The sequence below is a fragment of the Sciurus carolinensis genome, chromosome 8 (assembly GCF_902686445.1).
Source record: "Sciurus carolinensis chromosome 8, mSciCar1.2, whole genome shotgun sequence".
NCBI classification, from domain to species: domain Eukaryota; kingdom Metazoa; phylum Chordata; class Mammalia; order Rodentia; family Sciuridae; genus Sciurus; species Sciurus carolinensis.
This window is the reverse complement of record NC_062220.1, coordinates 43,984,229-44,011,306: the sequence shown is the minus strand read 5'-3', so window position 1 is coordinate 44,011,306 and position 27,078 is coordinate 43,984,229. Positions and strand designations below refer to the sequence as shown.

Below are 27,078 nucleotides of genomic sequence, written 5' to 3'. Positions count from 1 at the left end.
AAAGCCCCAGAGGCCTGACTATACCTAAGACCCACCTGCCAGAACTCCACTTATAGAACTCTTCAGCAGCCCCACCTTGGGAATACTTTGGTCTGTGTAGATAAAACTCTCAACTAACAGTACTTCCCATCCCATCCTACCTCATACTGGGGAAAAGAGAAGCTGAGAATTATTTGAACCAGCTTCAGTCTTGGGCCACTCCAAGACATGGTACCTTGATGAGCAACACAAAAAGAGGAAGAGGTTAACAACCCCGACCTTCGCTCAGTTGCTCTTTATTACATATAGCTCAAGAAGAAATGACAATCGGGCATAGACAGTGACCATCTATTCTCACTGACTATTTTGACCATCTCAGTGGAGATGATACATGCCTTCATTCTTCATTAAGAATCTCTTTTTTTGTTGTTTGTTTCTTTGTTTTTGTTGTTTTTTGTTTTTGCATTTTTGCTGTGCTGATTGGTTCATGGACACATATATACATACACGTATTTGTTTCTTTTTTTTCTCATTTTTAGTAGTTTTTAAATGTAGATGTTTTTCCTTGTCTTTTGAGGGTTAGGGTTTTTGCTTAGTGTATTTTGGTGCTGTTTTTTATTATTTTCATTTGTCTGTTGTTTCTCTTTCTTTTTTTTCCTACTAACAGCTAAATTCTATTGTTATCTTTCTCACTCTCCCTTTACTTTGTTTCTTCTTTTATCTTTCCTTAAAACCATCACATGGTATAGCTCTTCTGCATTCTCTGTTCACTTTTTGAAATTGAAAATTCTTTTCTGTCTTCCTAACACGTTTTCTTTTAATTACTGTATTTTTACCATCTTTTAGCACTAATTTGTTTTTAGAACTTATGTCCCCACCATTAATGTTGTTGTAGTTATTACTGCTGGGTATGACATAGTTGACACCTATAGTTTGCTTTAATGCCAGATATTGTTCATCATTACTTATTGTTTTTGCTGTTGGCGATTGCTGACCCTACCGTTTCTTTTCTTTCTTTTTTTTTTTTTTTTGTTTTGTTTTGTTTTTTTGTGGCAATTAACATTGTAGATGTCATAGTAGGGAAAAAGTATTTAGTTTGATGTTGTATATTGTTTTCATTGGTTGTCGCTGTTGTTTCCCCTTATTCTGTAAGGTACTGGGAACCTACAGGGATACTGTAAGTTAGGGACACTGTAAGTTCACAGAGTAGGAACTCTGCTGCTGATCTAAACTCAACCAAAAGACAGTGTGCCTTGTTCCACACAAATTAATGATACTTAATCTTCATCAATTCTTCAATACAAGGAATAAAAGAGACAAAACCCAATCTAACAACCAAACCCCAAGTAGAAAGTATTGGGTGCGGGCCCCCAGGTCCCACCTATAGATGTCCATTGCTTATAGCAAAAACAAAAATAACAGAAAGGCTGCAGATAACACACCTACAAGGATGTCTCAATCTAGATCACTCTAGGAAACTTTGACAAGGAAAGATTATGCCCTAAAAAGACTCAAACAAAAGAATGGAAGAGAAATCCCTTCTAAAAGATGCATACAGGAATATAAGAAATACGAAAAAACAAGTTAACACAGCACCTCCTAAAGTTCATGATTCACAGCAAATGACCCCCAAAATATTGAAGTGGATGAAATATCAGATAAGGAATTCAAAAGAATTCTTATAAAAACAATCAATGAATTCTAAGAGAACACAGAAAAACAACTGAATGAATTAGAAAGACTACAAATGAGAAATTCAATTAAGGTGATAGAAATATTGAAAAAGAACCAAACAAATCTGGGTAATGAAAGATATAATAAATCAAAATGTTCACTTGAAAGTTTAATAGAGTAGACCATGCTGAAGACAGAATCTCAGAGCTGGAAGACAAAGTGGTCAACCTTGAACATTCAGATAGCATTAAAGAAAACAGAAAAAGTATCCATGATCAGAATATTCAAGAACTCTGGGACACAATGAAGAGATCATTGGAATTGAGGAGGACTGTGAGATGTGGGCTAATGGAATGGATAAACTCTTCAGGAAAACAATAACAAACTTTTCCAAACCTTCAGAATGAGATGGATATCTAGATACAGGAGGTATTCAGAACACCAAATAAAAAAGATGAAGAAGGAACCTCTCCATGACACATTATAATTAAAATGCCTAACATACAGAATAAGAATAGAATTTTAAAAGCCTCAAGAGAAAAAAATGTCAGATTGTTTAGAGGCAAGCCAATCAGTTACTTCTGATTTCTCAGCACAAACTCTAAAAACCAGGAGAGTTTGGAATGATGTGTTGCAAGTCCCAAAAGCAAATCATTGTCAACCAAGTTTGCTTTATCCAGCAAAGCTGTCCTTCAAAATCAAAAGGGAACTCCTAGAAGAAAATGTAGGGCCAGCAATCCACCTTTTAGGCACAGGCAATGACTTTCTCAGTAAGGCCCCTAAGGCTCAATAAATAATGCCATAAGTTAATAAATGGGACAGCATCAAACTAAAAAGCTCCTGTACACCAAAGGAAACAATTAGGAATTCCACAGAAGAGAAAAAAAAAAAATCTAGCTACTTTTTTAATAGGACTAATATCTAGAATATGTAAAGAGTTCAAAAAACTTTATACCCAAATCAAATAACCCCATTAAAAATGGAAATGAATTAAGTTGACAACTTCTCAAAAGAAGAAATACAGGTGGCCAACAAAAAAAAATGTTCAACATCATTAGCCATTAGGGAAATGCAAATCAAAACTACACTGAGATCTCATCTCATACCAGTCAGAATGTCAGTCATCAAGAAAATTAATAGGGCTGGAGATATAGCTCAGTTGGTAGAATGTGTACTCGCCTCACAAGCACAAGGCCCTGGGTTCAATCACCAGCACCACAAAAAAAGAAAGAAAAAAGAAAAATAATAATGCTGGAGAGGATGTAGAGAAAAAGGAACTCTTAGACTCTGTTGGTATGAGTGTAAATTAGTAAAACCACGCTGAAAATCTGTATGGAGGTTCCTCAGAAGACTAGACATGGAACTGCCAGATGACTGAGCTATACTACTCCTTGGTATTTATCCTGAAGAATTAAAGCCATCTTACTACTAATAGTAATACAGGCATATCAATGTTTATAGTGGCACAAATAATAATACCCAACCTAGGAACCAGGCTAGGTATCCATCAACAGATGAATGGATAAAGAAAATACACAGTGGAATTTTATTTAGCCATAAAAACAAATGAAATTATGGCATTTGCTAGAAAATGGATGGAACTAGAGACCATCATGTTAAGCAAAATAAATCAGACTCCTAAGATCAAGGGTTGTACAAATATGTAACAACAAATCCTATCAATATATATAACTGAAATGCACCAATAAAATCAATAACAATGTGGGGGAAATTATCTTTTGATACACAAATATTTGTTGATTACATTTGAAGTCTAGAATGTGCTTTAAAGAACTTAAAGAACATCAGCAAAAAAAAAAAAAAAAGGTTTAAATTATCAGATGTTAATAATTTTTTAAGCACTCCTGAGGGCTATGTCAGTCTAATTGTTTTTGATTGGATTTCAGTCTTTCCCACTTTTTATTAATCAAAATCCCAATGAGATGACTAGCTAAAATATAAAGAGAAAAATTTGCTAGTTTTCTCTTAATGTTAAATATAATGAAAAAATGTAAAATTGAACTTAAAAGAAATATGCAGACTGTATATCTTTGTTGAGTACCTGAAAAATAAAAAAAGATATAAATGGAAAGTCTTCACATACTAATGTATGGGAAGATAATATGAGAGACAGAGCTTATGAATCGGCAGCAGTTCACAAATGGCAGAAGCACAGCCCTGAGTTTGGGAAACACTAGTGCTGACCAGCGACTGGAAGTTTGCCTCATTACAAATCATGTATGTCAATTTTAATCATTCAGTATAAGCTGAGATGACACATTGTTTTAAATTTTACCTTGTTAATCTGTCTTATTTCCTTCCCATTGTATGATTTCCTTGAGCATGGAAAGAATGGTTCATTGACAGTTTTTGGTAACTCCTACAACAACTATCAAAGGTGCTTAATTTTTGAGAATGCCTGCAAAAACCATTTGAAAATAACCTTGAAGTTGTTGAGTGAGTGTTGAGTTTAGCAATATCGTTGCTATATTGCTTAATAATCCATAGGTTTTCTTAAATGGTTAAAGTGGAAATGAAAAATAATACTAAAAGGTATTTTGGCACTATATAGGAAACATCTTTTAAACACACTGATCTGTATGGTGGAGACACATGATTTCAACTATGTTTTCCCAGTAAAATACAAAAAGGGAAATGAATGAAACAGTGCTAAAGATTCTGTCTGCCATCCTACTGAACATACATGTACATTATACAGTTATACCTTGACATCTGCCTAAAGGGATTTTCAAGGACTTTTTTGACTCTTATATAATTTTTACCTTACTTTAGAATCTACATTTTTTGTATATATACCTGAATTATTAATGTTTTTAAAATGTCTAAAATGACTCTGCTCTTGAGTTTCAGTTTTAAGGTTTTTTTGTTTGTTTTATTGGTGGTGCTGACAATTAAGCCAGGGCCTTGCATATGCCAGGCAAGAGCTCTGCTACTGAGCTACATCCGTAAACCCTTTGATTTTTAAGGTTTACCATTCTTTTTAGTTCTTGATTGCTTTGCTCAAAAATAATTTGACACTATCTTCTGCCTCAGGCTACTGGATCAAGGTCAGTTCCTATGCCACTGTCAAATGTATCAGTGCCAAAATCGTCTGTTTCACGTGTGCCCTGCAATGTAGAAGGAATAAGTCCTGAATTGGAAAAAGTATTCATTAAGGAAAATAATGGGAAAGAGGAAGTGTCCAAGGTAAGGTTCCATGAGATATTTGAATTATTTATTTCTATAATATTACTAAACATCTCAGAAATACTTTTTTAGGTAACAACTTTATGGAGAAATAATTTACATACCATATAATTTACTCAGTTAGTATACAATTCAGTAGTCTTTAGCATATTCACAGAGTTGTGCAAACCATCACCAACATTAAGGCACTTTCATCATCCCAGGAAGAAGCTTTGGCAGTCACCTCTCATTTCTCTGTAACACTCCAGGTCCTAGGTAACCACTAGTTTTCTCCCTGGTTCTGTGAATTTTCCTATTCTAGATATTTCAGATAAATTGAATCACATAATATTGGCCTTTTGTATTTTTCACTTAGCATAGTGTTTCTAAGATTCATCCATGTTTTAGCATATCCAGTAGTTCCTTTTTATTGCCCAACATTACTTCTTTGTACAGATTTTATTTATCTAGTCATCAACTGATATATATATAAATTATTTCTATTTTTTGATTATTATGAATAATGCTACTATGAACATTTGTATAGAAATTTTTATGTTAGCATGTTTTCATTTCTCTTGAGTATATACCTAGGATTGGAATTGCAAGTATGGTAACTCTACATTTAACCTTTTGGAGAACTACCAGACTTTTTCAAAGTGTTTGCAACATTTGACATTCCCACCAGCAGTGTATGAGGGTTACTGTTTCTCTACATCCTTGCCAACAGTTGTAATTATATGTCTTTTCTTATTATGATCATCATGGTAGCATGTCATCATCATGTTGAATTGCATTTCCTAATGGCTAATGATATTAAGCATGTTTTCATGGGTTATTGGTGATTCCTGTATCTCTTTGGAAAAATTTTTATTTAGATCCTTTGCTCCATTTAAAAAATTGGATTGTCTTTTTTTTATTATTGAGTTGTAAAAGTTCTTATAAAGTTCTTTATTTTCCAGAGACAAGTTCCTTATCAGATATATCATTTGAAAATACTGTGTCCTATTCCGTCACTTGTCTTTTCACTTTCTTCATATGTTCTTTGAAGAACATTTCTATTTTTAATAAGTCCATTTTTTTCTTACACTTTCAGTGTCATATTTAAGAGACCACTATTCAGTCCAATGTTGTAATGATTTACTTTTGTACTTCCTTCTGAGTTTTATAGTTTTAGTTCTCTTTTACATTTAGGCCTTGGATCCATTTTGAATTAATCAAAAATAGTTTGTAAATTGGCACCTCAGTTCTAGAAATGAAATCTGGACACTATTGCATGTGAATTTTCTATTTGGCCATTTTTTTAAAAAATTGTAATACATTGTAAATTGTACACAGTAGTAGGATTTGTCATGAATATTCCTTTGCATATAATTTGCTCTATTTCTTTCCCCAGGACTTCCTGTTTCCCTTTTCTACCTCCTCTTCCTGTTTTCCTTCCTCTACACTTTCAACCTTTCTTCTTTTTATTTATACTTTTTTATTGATGCATTATAATTATACATAAAAGTGGTATTTATTGTGACAAATTCATACAGTGCATGTAGCATAATTTGGTTAATTTTATTCCCCAGTTCTTCCCCTTTCCCTCCTACTTGATCCCCTACCTCTGCTCTACTGAACTCCCTTCTATTTTTGTGAGATCCCCCCTTTTTCAGTCCTTTTTTCCTTGTGAACTTTAATGTATGAGAGGAAACATTCAACCCTTGACTTTCTTAGTCTGTTTTATTTCATTTAGCATGATATTCTCCATTTTCACCCATTTAACAACAAATGGCATAAATTCATTCTTCTTTGTGGCTAAACTCTATTGTGTATATATGCCACATTTTCTTATCCTTTCATTTATTGATGGACACCTAGTTTGGTTCCATAACTTGGCTATTATAAATTGGGCTACTATAAACATTGGAATGCATGTTATCACTGTGTTGTGTGCTGATTTCAGTTCTTTAGGATAAATACTGAGAAGTGGGACTAGCTGGGTCATTTGATATTTCCATTCAAAGTCTTTTGAGAAACAGGCATATTAATTTCCAAGGTGAATGTACTAATTTGCAGCTCCACAAAAATTGTGTAAATGTTCTTTTATCTCTGCATCCTTGCCAGTATTTTTTATTATTTATACTCTTGATGGTTACCATTTGAATGAGGGTGAAATGTAATCTCATTTCCTTAATCACTAATGATGTAGATTATTTTTTTGTGTATTTGTTGGCCATTTGCATTTCTGCTTTTGAGAATGTCTGTTTAGTTCATTTGCACATTTATTGATTGGGTTTTAGGGATTTGGGGTATTTTTTTGAGTTCTTTATATATTCTAGATATTAATCCTCTGTCAGAAGAGTAACGGGCAAAGATTTTCTTTCATTCTATAGGATCTCTTTTCACCCTCTTGTTTCCTTTGCTGTGCAGAAACTTTATAATATTATGACATTCCATTTATTGCTTATTGATTTTATTTCTTGTGTTTTGGTGATCTTATTAAGGAAGTCGTTGCCTGTACCTTTATGTCAGGGTGTTGACCCTGAGTTTCCTTCAATCAATTGCACAGTTTCTGGTCTAAATCCTAGGTCTAGGTGTTTCATCCACTTTGAATTGATTTTTGTGCTGGGTGATAGATATGTGTCTAATTTCATTTTGTGCTGGTGATAGATATGTGTCTAATTTCATTCTTCTACAAATATCTAGTTTTCCTAGCACCATTTGTTACACTGTCTTTGCCACCTTTGTCAAAGATAAGATGACCATATCTGTATGGGTTTATCTCTGTATTATATGTTAAAATAGTTCTGCTTTCAAATAACTCATTTTCTAATTTAGGGGTAGCCATTTCAGAAATATTTTGGGATAACCTATAAGCTTACAACTAAAATACTAATATTTAGAAATTTTAGATTTATGACATTATACCAAATCAAATAAATCAAAATGTCTGCCTATAGCTAAAAATGAAAATTATTACATTAATTATGCCCATATTCCAAGCCTTCAAATTTCCCATTGTTACTTTGTATGAATTTATAGTTTTCTAAAATCTGTTTTGTTATTGTAATTCCACCCCCCAAACAAAACAGAAGTTGATTAAGGAAATTAATATATTTTACTCCATTGTAGACTAAGAAGTAGAAATACAGAGAAATTATATTTATCAAATAGGACACAAATGAAAGAAAAACTCACATTCTTAAACTCTTTTTTAGCTGCAAATTAGTACATTTTTCTTTAACTGATTGCCCACATTGATACCTTGATTACAGTAATATTTTTTTCTGTCAGAATTTGACCAAGTAAATTAATACTCCTTTAATTCCTAAATTAGAGAGTTTTACTTTATTTGCAAAGAGAATTGATATTGAAATACTTCAACATTCCCTTACAGTGGTGTAGTCATTTTCAGATTATAAAGTTGGCATCATTTTGTTATGCACCATTATATCAGTAAATAGTTTTTATTTCAGTAGTGTCAGGTTTCAGCCTTCACTTGCTTTTTACAGAAAATATTGATATATTTTGAATCTTGCCTAGTTTTACTTTACTCTGTTTCCTCTCTGACCTTGTTTCTGAAATCTCTGAGATGACCAAGGTCAAAGAACATTGAGACATTCTAGTGAAAATACATTGTAAGTTAACTAACATTAATATTGGTTCTTTTCCTACTATTGCAACCCTGTTCATTATTATACTTTATAATAATAAAATATTTTAGTTTATTTAAAAATTCAATATATAAAAGTTTACTTTTGGACTATACTTTGTTAGTATACAAATGAGGAAAATTGAGATCTATTTTTGTAGAACAGTAGTAGAATAGAAAGAGTCTACTTAGCAGGTTCAGATTCCACTTAATTAGTTGTGGCAACAGGAGTTCTAAAGTATAGATCCCTTCTTTGTAAAAATAAGACATTGGCCTGGCAAGTTTTAAAGTGCCTCTAATCCAGAATACATTATTCTGTGATTATGGTTTCCTTTTTATTTCTTCTTTTTGTCACTTTTAAACAATGCTTTTAGAACTAAGAATTATGAGTAGTCATACTTAGTTGGATATCAAAGTAGTAGAATTATTGTGTTAATATCCTTCATTGAATACTAGTGGAATAAACCTCTTAGAAATTTTGGGTAATTTGCAAAGGAAATAGAAGTATGGTTCCATTTTCGGCCTTTAGAAAATTAAAATTAGAAAGAATTAGCAAATATGAAAATTATACCCATGAATGAGATTTTACCTTTTCTTGCTAGCAAATGATCTCTTTCTTTAACTGTTCAATTAATTCAGCAAGTGTTTATTGAATGTTTTGTGCGTGTACGAGGCATTAGATATACAGTGTTTTTTGAGGAGTATTGTGGGAAGTGCTAACCTACAAATAAATACAGGGAGCCATAGAACTTTCAAATAAACAGTGTGATTTTACTTTTGATAAAAGTAACATGTTTGGTCTTGGTATCTATTCTCTGAAGAATAAATTAATAGTGGTGGAATGTGAAATCAGAAAATCTAACGTGCTTTCTGTATGAAGTGTACACTGTTGTCCACATGTTTAATGATGTTGTTCTTAACAGCCTTTGGACATACCAGATGGTCGAAGAGCTCCACTCCCAGCTCACTACCGGAGCAGTAGTACTCGCAGCATAGACACTCAGACACCTTCTGTGCAGGAGCGCAGCAGTAGTTGCAGCAGTCATTCACCCTGTGTGTCCCCCTTTTGTCCTCCGGAATCCCAGGATGGTAGTCCTTGTTCAACAGACGATTTGCTCTATGATCGAGATAAAGGTGAGAATGGAGTAATCCACTTAGAGGATTTGTTGTAGGGTCTTGTTCATTATACTTTCTTTGTCTTAGATCATTACATCATTATTTTTTCTTTTGTTGAATGGTGAGACTGAAAAAGATTGGTTAATCTAGGTTTGTTTGTTTGTTGGCTTCACATACCCCCTTCTTTGTGACTCTCAGAAACATCTTCCATAAATGTGTCAGAGAAGCACAGCACATGGTTCAACAGCTAATGAAGGCTATGAAATGGAATGTATACAACTTCATGTAGGTTTTTTTGTGGCATTGTCCAGAGCTAATGATTGTTATGGTAGAGTATATATTTCACATGCCTAAAATTAGATCTTCTAATCAGTGATTTGGGAGGAAATACTTCCTAAACGTTTTTTTGGAAGAAGTATATTTTTAAAGACAAAAGTACAATAATTTAATAAATACCTATAGAATACCAAGACATCTTTATATTATGATATGTGGATGAATTAACTATTAAGAAGCTCTGGAATTTCTAACTGCTTATCTGGCCCTCACTGTGTCCCTGTGTTCTCCCTTTTGTCAGGTACTTGGTACTTTCCATTTCTGGCCCCCTAAAACCTAACTATAAAAAACAGTATAGACTACCCAGCTGCCACCTTCTAGCTACTTTCAAAGAAACACTGAACTTATTTTTTATAACACATGTACTACTTCTCACCAAAAAGAAATCAATGACAACAAAAATTTTAAAACAAAAAACCTAGAATTTATAAAAATCGTACAGGATTTTTATGGTCCTTATTTTACTATGACTCCCAGTCTGTGATTTGTTTTTATTTGGAGTACTATTTTATGAGAAGTGCCCAGATACTACATGTTCAGCCCAATTAATTTTTACTTATGTGTGTACTCATAAGAATCAAGGTACAGATGGAGAATAGGTTTATAACTCATAAGGCTCCCTCAGGCCTCTTCCCAGACAGCATCTTTCCCCTCTGAACCTGAAAGTAACCCCTATTCTGATTCTTCCATCAAAATTTTGTTTTGACCTGTTAACAAATTTCATACAAAAGGAATGGTATGGTATGTATTCTTTTGAGGGTTTATTTTGCTCACTGTACTAACTCCTCTGAGATGTTAAATGGAAGCTACTTGGGACTTTGTGCTCTGCATTTATATTACAACAGCTTTCTGATTTCTTGTTGACCCTTCTGTTACTAAAGCCCTTGTGGAGCCCCTTCCTCCATTACAGGTGTATTAATGTTATCTCAGAAATCTCTTTGCTTCAAGTGAGACATTTTCATTCTTAGAATGTTAGACTAGGACACTTTCATTTCACTGCTGTGGTACCAAAGCAATGACTTCTGATCACTATTTATAGCCATTTTACTGTGGACATTTCACAGGAAAATAAAAAAAAAAATAACCTGGCTTCTGGTAGGAGTGTGTGCTTTGATGACAAATGTGGTAGTAGTAAATAGATGTTAGACCATGCAAGTGGTAAATGGTAAAACTGGTCTGTCTTGATAGATTCTAAAACTACTATTATTTTTTTATACCAGTAGAAAGCATAAGTACAGTTCAAGTTGGCCTATTTTGCTACTTATAAACATTTATAATTGTGGTAAAATTAAAAGTAGAAATGGTGGTGATAGACTAGGCAATTAATTCTGAAGTTTTGTTTTTTGTTTTGTTTTTATGCATAATAATATGAATAATTGAGAGATGCTGAACCAAAAAGGAAATGTGTTGGGAAGATGATAGATGAGTTCCTTTTTGGTTTATTGGTTGTGGGATTGCCTTCAGTGCCTCCCAGTGAATATGTCCATAAAGCAGATAAATAAATGGTTGCAGTACCTCAGAAAAGATCTTCGCTTAGATAAGTTTCAAGCAGTACATGTTCTTTAACATCTCTTTTTCTGAAGATTTATAATTTTTTTTTTCTTTCTTTCTTTCTTTCTTCTTCTTCCTCTTTTTTTTTTTTTTTTTTTTAATGAGGTGGTGTAATTGTGTGACATGTCAGGATCTTTGTTACAAGAGACATTATAATGTAGAAATTAAGGACAGCACTCGCTTTGAAACCACACAGGAGTGCATTTGAATTCTGTGAAGTTTTGGACGTAAAACCTGAACTAATTCTCAGGGATTCAGTAAACGGTAGCTACTGCTATAAAATCATCATCATTATTATTACCTATTTATTTCCCTAGTACTTTCAAAACTACTTACTTTTCCTCTGCAACTTATCCAAAACCTCTCTCTCTGGCCTACTTAATTCCTGCCAGTTAACTAATGATCTGAATCCTGACCATTTCTTAACAGGTTAGACCCTTTCCTAAGACTTTGCCTTTCTTTGTATGTTTTCCTCAGTGCCTTTTTATTTGTCCTCACTGGATACCTTTCTACTCTTCCTCTCTTTTTTGTGTGTGTAAAATATGAATGCTGGTCCAGATCATCTGTAAGGCTGAATTTTTTCCTGATAGTTTTAAGATATTTCTTAGTAAAATAGGGTGATAATACTTACCTCATCATTTGGGTGGGGGTTAAATGAGATAGTGGGCAAAGTGTTTAGTGTAATCCTTGATACATAGTAAAAAATAGTGGTGATGGGTGTTGCTAATAATTTTTTTAAGTTTTTTTAAAAATTATGGAGATAGAAGAGATCTCAGGAGAATTTGGTATTTTTTTTTTCATTTTCTACAAGACAACCTCAATTTGGGATTTAAAGCCTCATAACATCAGTTTCTTAAGGTATCTACCATAATTAACTTAGAGGCATTGTTTTGTGATTAAGACCAAATTGATCTTACTGTTCCCTAGAAAAATGTATGACTTCTATGTGAAATTTCTAGTTCTCCAGCAAACCAAATACTGTCTTTGTGAAGAGAAAAATTAAAATAGCATCTTTTGCCTTTATTTATGTATATGTGCATGTATACATGCCCACCATGCATTTTAGGAGTGGGATTAGAGATTTATGTTTTTCACCTGAGTTTTTACTTCTAGTTTACTGAATTAGAGAATGGAGAAATAAAGAATATAGCCTTACAGGGAGTAATAGGAATATAAACAAATAATATGCATAATACAGTTATGTTTAGGATACTAAAAATCAGAGGAAAGAGTTGTCTATTCTACAATTCTTGGAGCATGTATATTCTGTCATTCAAACTGTAGAATAGTCCAATTCATGACTTCTCTATGTGAAATTTGAATTCTGGATTAACATTTTGGTTTTGGTTTTTAAATATTAATTATTAAATATTACTTCATTCTTATGATTTGTATTTTTATACTAAACTGTAAGTTGATCTTTTATTTATTTCCTGTAAAGAAAAGGTGGAAGCTATATAACTTTCTTGCTGGTTTTCATCAACTATGAAAACCGAATGAATGCTATAATTTTGTAGTCAACTAGGATCATCAGTTTGGGTACTTAGTTATTTTTCAGTAGCTATAAGAAATTTGTTCTTTGATAGAATGGCTAGTCAGACACCCCTAGAAGCTTGGATAGATGTGCACAGGAGGTGAGAGGGACAGCCATGGTGAATGCATGCTCTAAGAGGAATGTGCTGGTGAGCTGATTATTTTTTTAGTTACTCATCTTTTATATACCTGCCCTTTTTCTGACTTTGCTAACATTATTTCTACCTTTTCCTAACATACATTCTTTATGAGTCGTATGTAATTTGAGACTAAATAATTCTAGTTGACTAGCACATAATTTTTTTTTTTCTTTGACATTTGAAATGCCAGAACAGAAACACTCAGCCTATTGAGGAAGTTCTAGATCTTGAGAGACTTGTTTCAGGTGGGGATTGTCTTGGTTTTTTGTTTGTTCATTTTGTTTTGTTTGTAGTTATTATTGTTGTCATTCTGTTTTCTTTTTGTTTGTTCTCCTAGGTTTTCTCAGTAACCTAAAGACTGAAAGTGTCCTGATCACATGTGTATAGTTGTCAGGCTAACAAACCTATTAAGAGTTGTGGCTCCTGTGGCTCTGTGTGAAGAACTCAGGGATCCGTAATAAGAGATCTCATCTTGACATTTTCAGAGTATACACTAAGAGGTGGCTTTCCACATCATAATGCCCACAATGCAAGGCACAAAAAAATAATCATTTATATGATACTGATGGCAGTGTCAAAATTAGTTCTTTTAGCAGCTCTCCCAGTGTTACTTGATGGTAGTCAGATTGGTGCTGAGCAAGCCACAAAACCTAGACTTCAGTACACAACTTTTTGTTGATCTTTGGCACAATTCATAGGTAGATATAAAATTCTGCAGTTTTGCAAGATATTATGGAAACATTGATTATTGTAATCTTGAAGTAAATGGAATCATTTTATTCAGAGCAGCTACTGAGAGTTGTATTCCAAGAGTTCATAAATTGATTACTTGAAATTTAAACTATATTTTCTTAAAGGAACAATGTACGCTATTTGGACAGTTTCCCAAGCCAATGCAAAAAAGCCTACTTAATGTCATAAATATTACCAAGCTTTGAGTGTTAGGAATAAGCACCTTGATTAGTGAAGATTGAGAAATTCCTTCATAATTTGTCCCTTTTTTAAATAAAAGGGTACATCTTCATGACTATGTTGAAAACATCAGTGTCTTTTTTTCTTTAAGTTGTTATATTATGTGAGTTATGCTTTTTGATGTTCATGCAGAGTATGAAATTCTTTTTATAAAAACAAAGAATAGACAGATTATGCTAATTTGATATAGGTACTTTCGGCGGGAAAGAAGCCAAGAATTTCAAATTTCCTGTTGAAACTAGGGGAAAGGAAATAACTTCACTAAGACCTATCTTAACTTTCCCTTGATCATGCCTGGAAGAGAATCTGAGGGTTTTTTCCTTCATGTTATCTTTAGTGTTCCCCTAAGAAAAATAGGCTCATAGAGGTGTTCCTTGTGAGACTAACAGGAGGCCAGCCCAGTGAAGCCCTGAACTGTAGGCCTTTAGTTAGAAGCACAGAATGTTAGACAGGAAGGAACTTGATCATCTAGCTGCCTCCTGATATCTTCATCAGGACACTAGAGGTAGATCAAAACTTAGAGAAGCAGATAGCATGATGCTAATGAACTCTTGACTCTGAGGCAGTGAGGCTGAATGCCTGCTCTGCCACTTACTAATTATGTGTCCTTGGGCAAGTTTCTCATCCTCTTGGTATCTCAGTGTCCTCCACTGTAAATTGAGGATAGTTACCTCGTAGAATTGTTTTGATGATTAATTGTGCTCAGGTAATTTTACTTGTTATTTCCTGTTATCACAACCCCATGAGTAGATGACATTTTTATTTAAAGGTTGGGGGAATCTGAGGCTTAAAGAAATTAATTTTCCTAACTTCTGTGGAGTCTAAATACTAACCAAGACCTTTTATGGAAACTTCATATTACATCTTACTGCCTTTGCAGAAGGAATAGTTTTTATGTAACTTTCAGCTGTGAAACAGCCTGGTATGTAGATAACAGTAAGAAATTGTGTGCTTGGAGCATAGAAATGAACAGTGGGGAGTAGAAAGAAGTGAGAGTAGAGAGGTAAACTAGTAGTTCACAAGGGTTCCTGTAGGACTTACTAAGAGAAATAAAGAACCAAGAAGGATCTTTGTCAACTAAAGGACATGACCAGTTAATATTTGAGAACCATAATCCAGTTGGAATTACAGAAGTTGAGAGAGACTCTAGAAGGGCAAGATAATATGCTATTTTAATAGTCTAGTCCTATAATTTTCAGGCTTTTTAAAATTTATTACATACTCTCGTCAATTTTAACAAGGATACCCCTAATAAAAGTTCATATATTTCTAAGTTACATGTGTGTATATTCATTCCACAAACCTGTTAGTAAAGTTTACTTGTTTGTTTAAAAATAAAAATTAAATATAAATGGTCTCATCTTCCCTTGCCATGTGTTGGCAGACTGTTTTAAGCCCTTCATTTAGGAGGCCACAGGTGTAGGGCAAAGATGAGGACAGGTAACAAGGGCAGAGGAATTAGAGGAAGGGGACTGAGAAAGAATCAAAAGCATTTTGGTGATTGATAAGATGTATTAGGTGAGGGAGGAGGAGATGTATATAATGGCAAGGTTCTGACAGACCTTGTGGGAAAGGTGGAAAATGATTACCATTAGTAAGGTGAAGAATATTGGAGAAAGAATAGGCTATAAGGTGACTGTAAGGGTAAGTTTAAGGTTCCTCATTGATGTCTGCTCAAAGACATTATAATACCATTTCCCTTTAGCAAGAATTTTATTAAAGTACTGAGTTTTATCTAACATTGCAGTAAGATGACATTTATAGCATTTTCCTTTACTTTTCTATTTTGCACATAGTGCTCAATAAATATTTAAATGAACATTTAAAATTGTAGTGAAACGTTTATTAGAAGTTCGAGAACATTTTTTCTTTTAGTCCTCCTGTAGGATATTTTAGGAGACTTTGATATGGATAATATGTTGAGTTTTTTTAAAACCAATATTCCTGGAAATCTTTTTATTAAAAAAGTTTGAGAATATAAAGCTAAGGTTATAGCCCATGATTTTTCTAGGCTTTCTTAAATTCATTATTCTCAAGATATAAAATATTTGGTATAATCTGCAATTTATTTTCAGTTTAATTAGTTTTATTGTGGTTTATATTTAAAAGAGGCATGATTTTAGTCTATAAATGGGTTGAAGGATGCCTTTAATAAGGTGGTTTTCTTTCATTTTTAACTATCATTTCAGAGTGAGTCGTTAGCATATCAAGGACTTGGTCAGATTTGGAGATAATAATCAGCATTGTTTTACTGTGTCTTATTGTCAGTATGCAAAAACAAAAGAGCAACTATAATTTGCTTAATTTGTGAATCGATAGCAATTCAATTAATACTCAAAAGAAGGACAAGTGATTAAAATATAAAACACTTCCATGACATTTAATTAATGGGCCTAACATTTGAAATGTAATTTGAGTTCCACTTATTCAAAAAATAATCTGACTTGAAGTTCAAAAATATAAGTAGCAAAAGATTATGATGTCGGTTTTTCCTCCTTAAGCTTTGATTGATGTTGATCTAATAGAGATCTTAGCTTTAACTGTGTCTCATTGAAATAATCAACATTCTCATAAAGGGTTAACTTTGACATTTTAGAGAACCTTGGAGACTATTTGTTAAATTCTCTTTACTTGTAAGATCCTGATTTGGTTTTAGAGTTGGCAGAAAATGCAGGCCTTTTGATATAGTTCCTAATGCTACCTGATTCTTAAAGTTTATTGCCAAGAAGTGCTATATAATTGTGTGGTTTTTCTTTATTTCATTGGCCATCAAACCTCAGTACAGTTGATAATTTCATTTTCTGAAGCAAAAAGAAGTAATTTTACCAGCAGAATAGTAATTCTGATTAGTTCCTACTTATTCAGTCATATTTCTAACCTAAGTTTCTTGTCTAACCGATACTTTTATTATACTCTTAGTATGTCATTGAGTACAGTGTTGGTTGAATACTATCCTCATTTTCCCAGTTACTGGGAAAATCTAGAATACATTGTATAGGTTTTGCTGTGTATACTATAAAATTATTTCTCTACATGCTTTAGGCATTGAATTTAATTTCAGAATGATACATCTCTGTATATTACAGAATGCCATCATGAGCTGGCAGAGTCCATGCTGGGCAGTTGCAAACCATGAGAATCTGGTACTTCAAATACTACTTTGCTTTCCTGCTAGAAGTAAAATTTTATTTTAACTGAATAGAGTGTGCAAAATCATTGAAAATGACATTTTTTTTTACCCTTTGCTGCCAAGAGAGTGGAATAGGCTATTTAATTTCTGAATAGGTCACCTTTTTAAATTTGTAAATTCAATATGATGTGTTCTTTCCACTAGTATAATGTTATAGAGAACTTCTGAGTTTTCAGGCACTGTTCTTTAATATATCAGTAGCCATTTTTATAGATCAAAAAACTGAAATCATTGTAGGTCATGTAGTTACGCCTACATAAAAGTCAGGTGACCTGATTCCAAACCAGTATTCTTAATTTTCGTGATTGGGTCTCAAAATTTGATTGTATATCAGATGCACTTGTATACTTCCCTGCCCCCGCCAAAATAAAAGTATTTCCTCCCAATTTTAATTAAATTAGAATCTCTTAGGAATGAAGTCTGTACATTGTTACTTTTTAAATGGCTTGCAGTGTTTTAAGAATGTAAAATTAGGATTAGGAATCACTATCTTATAATACTTGTTTTAGAATAAGCATATCTAATGCCTTAAAATAATTTTATAGAGATGAAGCAGATCTAAAGATTTAGGACTTGAATAAAACCATGGCAAAGAATTTATATACCTACTTACATAAATATAATCAGCCTTAATATATATGACTTTTAATGTAGGATTTGTGGACCACATGATGTAATATATCAGAAAAATGAAGGCCATTTCTGAGAAATTTGGAAACTTTTAAGCCATAAATGTACACATGGTTTATTCTTTGTCTATAGAATTCCAAATCTAATAACGTCTCTAATTCTCCCAGGATTTAATTCATTATCATGTTTAAAAATATTTGCAAGTTACTTGTATTCTAATATAAATATGGTACACATGCATAAGTATGATCTGTTATAATAAAATAACCAATGAAATGTTTCCATGCTCTTGATTTTCTCATGATTCTGTTACAAATATAGGTTAGACTATTGTGAATACAGAAAGATATGTAAATAATCATGCTCATTGCATTTAATTTTATTAACAATTGACTATGATGTTATAAGACCATAAAGTAACATTTAACTTAATTGTATTCTTGTTATGATCACATATTATTCCCCTGTAGAATAGTAGAATGAGAAAGACCATTTTTGTGAACAAAAGAAATTGAATTAATATTACTGAGGCTTTTCATCTTGAATCTCCCAAGCAAGCATGCTTATCTCATATTTATAATATTTGAAATATAGTTATGAAATTTAATATAGTTTTAAGTGAATAGGTGAGTCATTTTTACATTCAAATATGGACATGGTAGAATAGGTTGGTAATATAAGTTATTTTTAAAACTTTGTACCTTGCAAAGCAAAGAGATATTTTGATACGGTTTTCCTCCTTAGTCTGTTAAAATTGTTAAAGAAAAAAGATCACAGAATTTTAGATTTAGGTGTGATGATTCCTTTAATTACATAGAAACCCAGAAGTGGCAGTTGTGTTCAAGGTAACATAACATGTTCAGAAGTGCTAAAGCCACAAACTACATGTCTCTGTTCCTTATTCTTCCTTTTACTAAGATTATATACTGATTTGAGGAGGAAAGTCCAGATTTAACAGATATCCCTTTATATCCTCAAAATATTTTTGAAGCTTTGTCTTTACAGACCACCAAACAAATGTCCACAGAAAACAAAATGTTCTTTTATTGAAAAGTCAGAATGATATAATTGTACTGAATACTGTCTAGGATGACAATATGTTTTGTTTAGTATTAATTGCCCTCTCCCAAATGAATACTTTAGAGCAAGGATGATTAACTTTAAAAAAAAATACATTTGTAATCTATGAAATGAGAAAAATTCTAGATTGTTCATGAAAAGATTATGAGTTTTGCAGCTTATCCAACTCATGTCTGCCTTTCAAATCTGAGAAGGTCCTTTGAAGCCAACAATAAAACTTTAAAAGAAATGGTGTGGTGGGCCTTACAATAAGAAATGGAACCCAGAAGACTGCAACTGACTGAAATAACTTTTCTTACATGATAATAGAGTGAATCCTTGACTACTGACAAGGTCACACCCCTGCTGATGGCATAAATTACTTGTTAAAGGCATCAAGCACAGGGTTTTAGGCTGATTCTGTGTATTTTGTGACTGTGCTGTGTTCAGCAGTAATCTCCATGGATGCATCTCATGATGTATTCTTGTACTGATCTGATTTATTTTCTTCTTATGAATTGTTGCTGTTTAGATAGTAAAGTGAGGTCAAGATGTATTTTGGGTATTACATTGAGTTCAAGACCTCATTCTCACCAGTTTTTGACCAGTGGTTCTGGTCTAGCCTCATTCAAATAGAGACAGCAAATTCAGACCTCTACTCAGACTCATGTTCTGTATCAATCTAAGAGAAAATCACATTCCCCCTCCTTTCATTTGTTTAATCAAGATACAGAGTAAAGATTGAATCTAAGAAAATTCTGAAATCTGAATGGTACATGAAGAAACCAACTTCATTCTTTTTATTTCCATGCATATTCTAAAAGGACATGAATGACAGTGATAGATGAACTACGGCTTTATGACTGTCTAGCTTTCCCGATAGTGTGGCCTTGTTTTTTTTCAGGCATTGGTTTCCCAGCCAGAGATACAGCCATATACAAATATAAGCACTCATCTGTATTCTCAAGACCAACATAGATGGTCTTTGAATTATTCACAAAATAAAGTATTAGTGTGCACCAAGAGTCTACTTCCTAAGCATGTATTATAACTCATTAATGATGATAAAAGTGTTCCTGTTGCTGAGTTTCTGAACATTGGACTTTATTCTATATCCTAAACTAAAGCAAGGTACTAGAATTCTTTTTTTTTTTTTTTTTTTTTTTTGGATGCTGGGGATTGAACCCAGGTCCTTGTGCTTACAAGGCAAGCACTCTACCAACTGAGCTATCTCCCCAGCCCCTAGAATTCTAATATAATTGCGGTTATAATGGCATCTTTCAAAATAGATGAAAATAATACATCTCAATTGATCATGCACTTAGTATTTTAGCAGTAGGGATTGGTTTGCTTTAAGTCAGAATTTGTTTAAACAGAACTGTTATATTTATACAAATACGTTACTGATTTACTGCTTGGCATCTTACAGAGATAATGACACATTTTGGTGGATTTGAATTTCCAAAATCCTTTGCCAGATAGGAGCGGGAGAATTGCATATAGGTTTTACAGCTTTTCATGAATAGACCTTTTTCTTTTTGGTCAAAAATTATGAGGGAAAAATGTTAGGTAAAGATGTTTTTGGATTTCCCATGCCTTTTAGTAGCTAAAATGCAAACTGTGCTGAAAAAGCCCTTTTATAGGCATTTTAAAGACAAAAATTCTGAGCAAATTACCTTTTTTATGATGGGCAGATGGAAGACGACTTGTGTTATAAACCTGTTTTTTCTCTCCATTACATGTTATTCATGGCATTTAGTAAAAATATCATTCCTGCTAAGATTATTCTACATACTAAAATTTCATTTCTATTGGTAAAACAAGCATATTGAGAATGCTGTATTTTAATCTGTTGTAATCCTTCTGTATGAATTATACATATTACCTCATTTATTTACATTCTTGAAGTACATAATAAATAGCATATTTGTTTTCAGTATTACAGCTCTACTTTATTCAAGAAGTAGTGTTCCAGACCAGAGCATCTTCCTTTTATGTTCTGCTTTATGGCAGATTTCTGTTGCATTGAAGTTTTTATTTAAAAGAAATATATTACACACGGATGTTAGAAACAACTTTACAATAAAAGAGGCTCTGTGGTGGAAGAAAAGGGGGAGTAGTGGATAAATTGTGCAGAAGGCTGTTTGGAAATCAGGTTTAATTCAAAAGAGCTTTCAATCACTAGTTAATATAACTGCTTTAAATTTACAGACAGTGGGAGTAGCTCACCGTTACCCAAGTATGCTTCATCTCCCAAACCAAACAACAGCTACATGTTCAAACGGGAGCCCCCAGAGGGATGTGAGCGAGTGAAAGTCTTTGAGGAAATGGCGTAAGTAATGTCTTTTCTATCAGCTGGGTTTTGCAAAGCTGTGAAGCTTTTTACTGAGACCAGTTGATTACTGATGAATCAACTACTCCATCCAGCTGATAATGTGTTTCAAAGCAAATTATGAAAAAAGAATCAAATAGGCAAAGGAGATACTGTTGAAGGAGAACTGAAGTTTATGCTACACGAATGCCTAAGCCAGTACAGAGAAACTTGGAAGTTCATCCTTGTTACCTAAAAGTTCTATTTTTAATCTTTAAGAATTTTCCTTTCAAAAGCTGTATTAATTTAGGCGGCTGACTAAAAGGCATTTAGGAGCAAGGTTAGCATGTGTGATTAGCTTACACAGTGTATCCACAAGACAGAGTGAAAGTCTCCTTCCCTAGAGACACTTTTATTCATGAATTCAAACTTTCTCTTCACAGATTTTGTTTTTCTTTCTTGAAATTTTAATATACGTAAATTAAAAATAAACTCAAAAAGAGGTTCATGCTATAAACCCTAGACAGAATAGCTCAGAAGAAGACTGTGGCTCATGGACTCTCATCATTTTGTCCCATTGCAGGTGCCTAATGAAGGCTGCTGTACCCTTGCATCTTAGAAGGGGATAGAGACAGGTCTTGCAGGAGTTGATGGCTTAGTTCTGGGAATAGGAGAGGAAGGGCTTATGGATCCTCCTCTGCTGGGATGACTGACTCTTGGAGAGACCACTGAAACTTTTTCTCCCCAGTCTGTGCCAATAGGACTATGTCTAGAGATGTAGAAAAAGGAGGATGTGCTTAAAAAATAATAATACTGTTTAAATGCATGATGGGTAATGCCTCTCTATACCCCCCTTTTTTTAACCAAAAGGGTTATCCTAACCTTGCACAATCTTCAACTATAATTTAGAAGATTTTTCCACATTCCTAAATGATTGAAAACAAACAAATGATCACTGTAAAAATATTCTGTATCCAGTCCTTTTGAAGGTTGTTTTGACTCGAATATCACTTCAGTGCTGTGCACATGAATGGTATGCCAGCTGACTTGTGCTATGGAAGATGTTTACTCCTCTTTGTACACTTAACCCATTCCCTGCCATTCACATTTTAGCCATTTTAGAGAACTCCAGTTTAATCAGAAAGTGCTTAACAACTTGGTGATTGTAAAACTAATTTTGTTTTATGGTTTTAGGTCTCGTCAGCCTCTCTCGGCCCCTCTCTTTTCATGTCCTGACAAAAACAAGGTTAATTTCATCCCAACCGGATCAGCTTTCTGTCCTGTGAAACTTCTAGGCCCTCTCTTACCTGCCTCCGACCTGATGCTCAAGAACTCTCCTAACTCTGGCCAGAGCTCGACTCTGGCAACTCTGACCGTTGAGCAGCTCTCTTCCCGGGTTTCCTTCACGTCTCTTTCTGATGACACCAGCACAGCAGGCTCCATAGACACCTCTGTCCAGCAGGCATCCCAGCAGCAGCAGCTCCTGCAGGAACTGCAGGGTGAGGAACACATCTCTGCTCAGAACTATGTGATGATCTAAGCAGAGGGGGAGCTGGCCTCCACCCCATGTTCCATGAACTGGGAACAAGATCTCAGACTTTTATCTGCATGGAGTGACAAACTTTCTGAACACCACCAACAACAACAAAATACTTATCAGCATCATAAAGTATCTATTAACACTGATCTTGGCAGGGACGGAACTCCTATTCAGCAGTTTTTGTGGAAAGCAGTAATGCTTGCAAAATGTATGTGTCATTCAGCATTTAAGTGGAGACTATGCATTTCATAGTATGTTTGACAGATTAGTACTGTGTCCTGTGTTTTGTTCCAAATTCTTCAGTATAAATAAGCTCTATATCAAAAAGTTGCCTGTCTAAATAGAAAATGTCTTGCTGTGTTTTGTCCTATGGAAAATACTGTACTTCAGGATTATGTTTACAATTGATCCAGGTGTTTATTTCTAATTTCTGTAATACATACAATGCAAAAAAAAAAAAAAAAAATGGCCACAACAGTTGCACAGTGCCCACCCTATGGCCTAGCTTCAGGTACTTCAGTTGAAGTCTAAACTCAGGTAACTTGGAATGTATATCATATTGGGATATTAAATATTTCACAGCTAAAAAGCTAAAGAGGGAACATCACTCTTGCCTTTCCTTATTTTATGCATTTCCCTTTCCTCATTACATTCCACATTCTTAGAATAAGAAGTGCATTCAACCCTAGGAGAATGATAATCCTGGACGTGGGTGAACATGAGGAGAACCAGCAAATCTGTGGTGTGACATCACTTTTGTCATGTGGTAACAAGTTAAACAACTGTTGCATTCACTGTTCCAACACGTAAATGTGGCTGTTTTAATTAAAAGTTCAGGTGTTGCTCAGTTAATGACTGTTACAATGTTGCAGATAAAGTATTCAGTACTAGATTTTACATAAACATTCCACATTATGTGTGATGAAATTTAAAGACAAGAATGTCTAGGTGTAATTTCAAAACAGGGTTTTGAAGTTTTCATAGAGGATGGTTAAGGTTTTTTATGTTGGCCATCAGGGTCATAATTGCTATCATTTTTATCTGAAAGCATATTTATGTTTAGTTTCTCTTTTGGAATTTGTTTAATTTGCAGATTAGAAAGTGACACACTTTTGTTTATTATCTTATTCAAGTAGTTGAGTTGCATGAAATTACATTCATGCAGAAAATACATGGGTCTCAGAATTGGTGCCACATAAGTAAGCAGGTTATTTGGTGACTTACAAAAGCAATATTTCAAAACCATCTCATTTAGGCCTTGCATAATACTATCATGAATAGTTTTAAGATTTTGGATATGTGAAGTAAAGAATAAATCCAAGTAAATAGCCTTGAACTTGCAGACTTGGAATAAGTTTTCCGTAAAGTATGAAGAGAGCCCTAGATATTCCTGGTCAGTTGGTGGGAGAGCCCAAATTTCAGACATTGTTTTCTGCAGCACAAGGAGAGTATCTAAAAGTAAAAGGAAGCTTTTGTGTTTTTATTCCATTGCTTTCAGTTATTAAAACCTAGAGTTATCTGCACCCAAAGTGTGGCACAATATTTTCTTAAGAATAAGGGGAACAAGGTGCCTATGGTTGAAGGAATATTTCGTTTTCCTTAAGTCATTCCTGGGTTTTTCTTTATTTTCTAAGGAGGTTGAAGAAGAATGAGATGATGTAGAAGAAAGCAACACCATTTTTTTTCAAAGTAATTATATGTATATGTAAATGTGTGTACGTGTAGTCCATGTGTTATTTTGTTATGATCCCAATTCTCTTCTTTCCACCAAAGTTTGCAGTAATATTCTCTCCTGAAGGTGCATTCTGGCTCCTTTAACTTAGTCAGTGTTATATGTAGGAGACTGTCATGGAGAAAAAGACTCAGTTTACTTTTGCCATTTTTCACAGGGGAACCTTTTAAAACAATCTTTTCAGCAGCAGACACCTTTAACCCTAATAATCTCAGGCCTTGATGAAAATACTATATTTTGTAGATTATGGTTAAAGGGAGAAAATTGCTAGTTCTGTAAGATAAATATGAGCTCCATTTAACTTCTGATATCTGGTTTAGCATTACATGATGTGTTGATCTTATGCTCTGCTTTTGTCCAAATAAGATGCAATAGTATCAATATCAATTTCAGAAAGATGGACTGAATATGCTTTTTTTGTGATGAAATCTGATGTACGATATTTATAGTGATGTGCTTTTATTTTCTCATGAGAAACTAAATATTGTGTTGTACATTTGTTCTTAGCATATATTAAAGTTTTGAACCAAATGTGTTAAAGCTTGTGCTTTGCCATGTAAATTTCCCAGAAGTTGTTGAGCTCAAATGTATCCTACATCCAGCTGTAGAAATTTGTCAGAAATTGTTTAAATTTTGTATATAGTTGTACTGTTTGATTTTAGCCACTGCGCTGAACAGTATTCAAGTTATCATACAATATGGCTTTACACAAGGAAATGTGTGGCTTCTGTTTTGTATTTTTTCAGTATAGAAGTTCCTGTGTCTTATTTAAATAAAGTTATTAGTAAAACTGGAATTATTCACATATGCTTTTGGCAAGACAGATTGTTGGCATATTACCCACAGCTCAGGATAATGGCAGTATTCAGGGTAGTTAATGCTCACTCAGTTCCTGGCCCATGTCTCTAGAGCAGGGTGTTCACCTGCATCTGATTTCTCTAACTTGGTTTCCTCTTAACATTTAATTTGCACACTTTCCATCACAAGGCAAGAAGCTAGATGTCTAGCATTCCATACCTTTGTAATGCTCCCAACTGTAAGCACCTTAAATAGAGAAAACATTGTTCCTATATTATTATTTTATATCCAAGAATTTATAGAAATGAGTTTAAATTCAGTGAAATCACTTCAAAGGAAGTTACACATTTCTTGCAAAGAAAATTGTAGCAATAAAATTTAATTTCTTGACCAGATTCAAACTAAGAGGGAGAATAAAAGAAGGCTGATGTTAGACCTATTATCCAAATAGAGCCATGAAAGCCATGTGGGTACCATTCAATTTCAGCAGAAAATAACTGAGAAATAATTCACCAGTGGAGTGTTGTTCATTGCCAAAGGATATCTCATCAAAGACATTGATAAGATTTGACTTTTAAGTTCAACTTAAAAATGACTACTTAGTAGCTATGTATTTGAGAAAAGTAAAATATAATTTAAAGGGTGTGATTCATCAGCTGTCTTCCTGAGGATAATATATAATTTAGGCAGGAAATTACCTTGTACCATTTAAAAATCTCTTTGCAAATGAACATGAAGGAAAGTGCAGTTTTTCACCCTCAAACTCAGATTGTATAATCTTAATATAAATGGCCCTGAGAAATTAGCGTTTGCAAAATTTAAGGAACAAGGAAGGAGAAATTAGGCCAAAGAACTTATGTATTTTAGTGCTGATGCTAATTAAAAAGAATCATATGAAGTATATCCATAAACGTTGCAAACCAAGGATTTACCTTTATCTCCACCCCCATCTCCCATCCCACATTGAGATGCCAACTAGCACTGAAGTTTTATTTCCTCCCTACAGCTCTGTGGGTGGCTCCTACCTTCTACCGTCTTTGGTACTCGCAAGTCTTATATCCCCCCACCCGCTGGCACTTTACTCTTTTGGTGAATTGGGGTTCTATAATGGCAGAAGCTTTTGAAGATGGATTGCTTAGTACAAACTCTCAATGCTATAGCCTGGCCCCACAGTTCCAAACACCTCCTCGCACACTTTGCTTCATCTCAACCTCAGTGATTAAACATAATGAGGACATTGTCTTTACCCTTGTGTTCCAAACCAATTCTCATCCTTTATACTCCTTCCTACTTCCCACAAGGACTTGTCCTGGTTTTCTTCTCTACCAAAAATCTCAAACGTGCCTTTTCTGGGTTATCTCATGGCTGAATTCAAGCTGTGGAGATATGATGGTGGTTGTCTGGACAGCTGTGCCATCTAAATGATGATTTTGAAACAAGATTCTGATAATGAGACAAAAATCACTGAGCATGGTAGACTTCCAAAAGCCTCAGTAGCTTATACAAGGGGTAGAAAACTACTGCCCATGGACCAAAGCTAGCCAGCTGTCTATTTTTGCAAATAAAAGTTTTACTGGACTAAAGCCACACTCATTTATCTGTTGCCTATAGCTATTCTACAATACAATGACAGGTCATTGCAACAGAGTCTGCCCCCATAGTGCCTTACTTATTACCTGTTTCTTCACAGGAAA

General features: G+C 33.9%; 1 protein-coding gene across 3 annotated transcripts in view; it reads left to right on the top strand.

Annotated features, from left to right (window-relative positions):
- The window catches only part of Glcci1 (glucocorticoid induced 1), a 148,066-nt gene extending 122,667 nt beyond the window's left edge, over positions 1–25,399 (top strand). For 2 of the 3 annotated variants that reach the window (XM_047560081.1, XM_047560080.1), the window contains exons 5-8: positions 4,708–4,860; positions 9,400–9,610; positions 21,215–21,335; positions 22,509–25,399. In XM_047560081.1, the coding sequence (XP_047416037.1) occupies positions 4,708–4,860; positions 9,400–9,610; positions 21,215–21,335; positions 22,509–22,854 (831 nt within the window). In that variant the 3' untranslated portion in view covers positions 22,855–25,399. The remainder of the gene's footprint in view (positions 1–4,707; positions 4,861–9,399; positions 9,611–21,214; positions 21,336–22,508) is intronic. The other variant, XM_047560082.1, reaches the window with a different exon arrangement.
- The last annotated feature ends 1,679 nt before the right edge of the window (positions 25,400–27,078 follow it).